The following is a 5568-nucleotide window of genomic DNA, read 5'->3' as shown; positions in this document are numbered from 1 at the left end:
GGCCTTCAGCTTGTTGTTTGAGTAAATGGGGATGCTTCTCTCAATCTTTCATATTGATATTGACTAAGATGTAACAAAAGGTGAGTAAAAGTGCAACTCATTTAGTATATAAACATAATGAAAAAAAAATATATAGAGAACAAAAGAGAAGCCATTAGAGGAGGTTCTTCTCAATGAAAATAAAATTAAAATAAATTTTCAAAAATCACTCTTCTTCATATATAACACAGGTTCCTTTCAAATCTTTTGGGTAAATATGCATTGAAAGACACCAAAGGTGAAAAGGGTCTCCTTTCCTCTTACTCAAACGTTTCATCTCCCATGCCTTGAAGAAATTACACAGCAATTGGGCAGCAACCCAAGAAATGAAAGTAAGAAGTGGAAAAAAAGAAAAGAAGAAGGCCACCTCCTACACATATGAACAAATACATTATATATATTTGGATACATAGATACACACCCGCATGCAGAAAGACACATCCTTAAATTTATTTCTCATAGCATATACAAAGGATTAGCGCATTAAGAATTCTCCATATTCTTATTGATGTCGTTTGGTCCTGAGCTATCTTGTCAATCTTGAGTTTACGGAAGTAAGAGTATTTCCTTGCTTCTCTTATACCTGTCTTCTAAATTCCTGTAAGCTAAGTTTAATGTACTAACTAAGTTCCACATTTTATTGTGATGGTCGACTTAAATTGATTATGGCTAACCTCTTGTTTCTAGCGGTGAGTATTTAGCAACTGCAGCTACCCAAACTAGTCAGGTTTTTCTTCTTATTCCTTTGGAACTCATCTTTCAAATTTTTATTTATTTCTGGGCAAAATTACACTTTTCCATCCTAAAATTTTCCTTCATTTTCAATGTCCCCCAACCTATCAATTCGCTCAACCCCACTCTGATAGAATTGTATCAATGTACTCTATAAAATATTCTTTTATATATAATAAACCTACCTCCAATCCATATAATTATAGACAAAATCCCTTCTATAAGTCACTCTTCAGTTTGGAGGGCCATGTTCACTGATATTGCAATAAGAAATATCAGTGAACATGGTATCATTTGTATCATATATATATATATATATATATATATATAAAAGCATCATTACTTATGTCATGTGAATTACATCGGTATAGCTAAGGTAATCAGAATAACAACTAGATTGGAATCCCACTTTGCCACTTTTTCCATACAATTAGTGATGGGAACGGGAAGTGCAAAAAACACATCTTATGTTGGCTTAAAATATTACAACTGCAATAGAAATTGGATATATAATTACTTTTCTAAGCATAATATCAATTTATTTAATCACAAATACAACTTTGAAGGAAATTATTTGGAGTTACACATATAATAATATAAATATGTAAGATGAGTAATATAAGAACCATGCAGAATGCTTCTCAATAAACCATAAGCATGTTTATTAAGCAGGCCAAACAATTCTTTCTTCCATTGTAAAACTTTATGAGCCTGCAATCGAAAACATAAAAGAGGAAAAGGTCAAAGTGTAAGTAAAGAATTTAATACCAACATTAAGAGGGAGAAAATTTTGATTTTTGACCTTCCGCATGGCCTAGCATGTTGCATTAAATCCTAGCGCCAAGAAGAATGTCCCTGACCAATTGCAACTCAGAGATGGCCTTGCTAATGTCCCATCGTTCTTGCAGCAACTCCACAGAGCATGCCAGGCCAAGCTTCACCATGGATATCAAACACTCATTCGTTCTATTTGTTGGGGTGCAATTGTGATTGCCAGTTACTTCATCACTATTGTTTAAAAGTTTTGGGTCTACAATCTCCAATACACGGTTAGGCCAGGCTATGCTAGCGTAGTTGTGAAGATTCAAGCCTCCATCAAACATACTATCTGTAGGTCTCTTTCCTGTTATCATTTCCAACAATAAGATTCCATAACTGTAGACATCCCCTTTGGTTGACACTTCACTTCCTAAACCATACTCTGCCATTCAAAACATTTGATATAGGTAATATAGTCACATTAAAATTTAGGAACTAAAAAATTAATCACGTTAAATGTGGGAAAATATATGTTAACAAATGAAAATTTCAATAAATTGTTGTTACCTGGAGGAGTGTACCCAATTGTTCCTCTTATTCCAATTGAGCTGCTTTGCTTCAGATTTGTTTGTTCTAAAAGAAATTTTGCAAGTCCAAAATCTCCAACATGAGCAATCATATCATAGTCAAAAAGAATGTTGCTTGGCTTTAAATCACAGTGAACAACTGGCATTGGGCAATGGTGATGTAGATAATCGAGTGCACGTGCAACATCAATGGCAATGTTTATTCTTTGAAGAAGGTTCAAATTTTGTATCTCTACTTGCCCAAAATCTGTTTCCAGATCATGTAACCAGTTTTCTAGATTTCCATTGGGCATGAACTCATAGACTAGAGCCTTAAAATCATTACCATGAAAATCCACACTTGAGCAAGAAGTTATGATCTTCACAAGATTTCGATGACGAATATTTTTCAAGGTTTCACACTCTGAGATGAAGCTCCTAGAAGCTCCTCTACGTTGAAGATTTAGTACCTTGACTGCAACAATTGATCCATCCTCACCAAGGATGCCTTTATACACAGAGCCAAAACTACCCACACCAATTAAGTTTGCTGAAGAGAACCCATCAGTTGCTTTAAGAAGCATTTGGTAAGACACTTTCAGAAGTGATTTTCTCAAGTAAGGTCCTGAAGTGTTTTCTTTTCTTCTATTTTTGCGATAGTAAAATAAGAAAAATGACACTATGATCATTGCCACAATCACACAAGCCATTGAGATTAAAATTTTGATTGCAAGATGCCGCTTCATTTTCTTCCTTTCATTGGCTACACACCTAGGCAACTTTAGTTTCGATATGCCCCCACAAAGCCTATTATTTCCTACAATTGATAGTGCACTAGCATTTGCAAAAACTCCTTTCATAGGAACCTCTCCCTCAAAATCATTGAAGGATAAATTCAAATTCTTCAAGAAGAGTTTATCCAGGAAATTTGGAATTTGACCTGACAACTTGTTTCTAGAAAGATCCATAACTTGGATACCTCTTAAAGAACTCAAAGATGTTGGAATTACTCCATGAAAGAAATTACCTTCCATGTAAAGGTACTCAAGGCTAGTGCAAGAGCTTAGACTGCTTGGAATTTCACTAGACAACTTGTTCTTAGATATGTCCAATTCTGCTAAATGGACAAGATTGCTGACCTCTAATGGTAATGATCCAATTAAAAAGTTTTGAGCTAAATTAAGTGAAATTGACAAGGAGGAAATTGCAAAGAGTTGTTTTGGAATGGTGCCATGGAGATTGTTTTGAGATAGATCTAACAAAATCAGATTTTTGCACTTTCCTATACTTGATGGGATAGTTCCTTGCAATCTATTATTTCCGAAATTCATGTAACTCATCGAAGATAGGTTTCCAAGGGTAATTGGTAACCTTCCTGAGAGTTTGTTGTTAGATAAAAATAATCTTTGTAGCTTTTGGAGGTTACCAATATCACTTGGGATTGTGCCTGTGAGTTCATTACCAGCCATCCATAAGTGGTTCATGCTAATCAAATTACCTATCCCTGAAGGGATTTCCCCAAAAATAAGATTGTTGCTGATCATAAAATATTCAAGTTGGGTTGAAAGATTTCCCAAAACATTTGGCAACATACCTTTGAATTGATTGTCTTCGAGGATAAAGGTCTTCAATCGGCTACAATTGACTAGAGATTTAATGAAGTCCAATTCATCAACATCTCCGCTTCCTAAATTATTTTCATAAAAAAGTATATCTTCCAAATGTTGTAAGCCTCCAAAATTAACTGAAACTTTTCCGGTAAATTTGTTGCTTCCAACGTCGAAGATTTGTAGCTCTGAAGCATTAGATAATGAGGTCGGAATAGATCCGGTGAAGTTGTTTCCAGTTATTTGAAGCAATTGGAGATGGGGAAGAGTGAGGAATAAGTCTGTGGGAAGAGTTCCACTAAACTCATTTTCAGACAATGAAAAAATAATTATAGATGAAAGATTATACAAAGACGATGGAATCAAACCAGAGAGTTTATTTTTTCCCAGTGCAAGAATTTGTAAGCTTCCTAATTGGCCTAAGTCATTTGGAATCTGTCCTTTCAAGACATTATAGGATAGAGATAAGACTTGGAGAGAGCTAAGGTTTCCAATGAAAGGTGGGATTCTTCCCATGAGATTGTTTTTGCCAACAGAAAATACCACCAGCTTTGACAAAGAAGCGAACTCCATCGGGATTGACCCTGAAAGGTTACTATAACTGACCGTAAGGTGCTCCAGGTTGGCGCAATGGGAAAGGTTTGCAGGAATTTCTCCTTGGAAGGAGTTGTTACTCAGGCTCAATACTCGCAACCTGAATAGACGACCAACTTCATTATGAATCTTGCCTCCAATGGTATTGTTCGAGAGATCGATTACCCTCATGAAGCTGAGGTTGCCTATGTGTGGAGACAAGGAACCCACCAAACCTCTGGACTTAAGGTTTAATACAGTGACTCTTCTATGCTTGCGGCCGCATGTTACACCTTCCCACTGGCAGAAATGGAGGGAATCATTCCACGAGCTCAATACGTTTCCAGGGTCTTGTGTTATCTTTGTCTTGAAGGCCAACAAAGCCTGATAATCTGTCTCATTCCCGCCAAAATAACTCGAGGTGCCAGTATTGCTAGATAAAACAGCAAGAGTTGATTTTACATTGAACAAGAGAAGGATGGCTAGGAAGTGAATTGAGCACGATAGTCTCGTTCTCATTGCTACAAGTGAAGATCCTCTCTTCTTTGCTGATTCAATTTAATGAGCAAGTTCTGGGTTGTGTTTGAGTAAATGAGGTTGAAGCCAGTAGAAATGTTGCAGTACTAGGGTCTTGAATGATGAGAAAGTAGAATTAGATTTTGGATGGCGAAGTGAGTAGTGGGTCATAAGAGAAGGATGGCTTGGAAGTGAACAAGATCCTCTCCCTTGCTGATTCTATTTAATGAGCAAGTTTTGCGTTGTGTTTGACTGAATGAGGTCAAAGCAATAGACAAGTTGCAGCACTAAGGTCTTGAGTGATGAGAGAATAGACAGGGATAGTTAGTTGTTATACCGTTTCCTCGCGTACACCGGAAAAAAGTAAACCACTGACGACGACAGTTCGTCTAGATTGGGATAGTGAAGTGAGTGGATCAGGTCATATCGCAACAGCTAATATGAATGCTATAATTTTTTCTCATACACAAAGGAAAAAAGTAAACCAATCACACAATGGTAACGCCAACACTAGTCTAGTCTGTCTTTTGTGAAGACTCCCACCAATTGATAAGAATTTGGATTTTTAAACTCATGGATACACCAAGATAAGGATGGATGGGTGTTTGAATTAATGTTTTGTTTTTTAGTAATCAGGTTTGTCTAAATATCTAATATATATATATAGATGCTTTAATCAATTTCTTGGATAGGCTTACACTTCCAATGTGGCCAATTAGGTGGATTAAAGGGTTACCTATAGACTTGCTTTTTATTATCACGACTTTTCTTGAGCC

The 5568-nt window shown here is 36.2% G+C and overlaps 1 protein-coding gene across 1 annotated transcript; it reads right to left on the bottom strand.

The window, feature by feature from the left end:
- Positions 1 to 1342: 1342 nt before the first annotated feature.
- LOC126727553 (putative receptor-like protein kinase At3g47110) lies at positions 1343 to 5048 on the bottom strand. Its single transcript, XM_050433268.1, has 3 exons — positions 2098 to 5048; positions 1574 to 1972; positions 1343 to 1482 (listed from the first exon to the last, which is right to left on the bottom strand). The coding sequence occupies exons 1-2, from the start codon at positions 4793 to 4795 to the stop codon at positions 1599 to 1601; spliced, it is 3072 nt and encodes a 1023-aa protein (XP_050289225.1). The 5' UTR covers positions 4796 to 5048; the 3' UTR covers positions 1343 to 1482; positions 1574 to 1598.
- Between the last annotated feature and the right edge of the window lie 520 nt (positions 5049 to 5568).

The sequence above is a fragment of the Quercus robur genome, chromosome 5, assembly GCF_932294415.1.
Source record: "Quercus robur chromosome 5, dhQueRobu3.1, whole genome shotgun sequence".
NCBI lineage: Eukaryota > Viridiplantae > Streptophyta > Magnoliopsida > Fagales > Fagaceae > Quercus > Quercus robur.
Note: the sequence above shows the minus strand (reverse complement) of the source record. Positions and strands in the feature narration are given on the sequence as shown.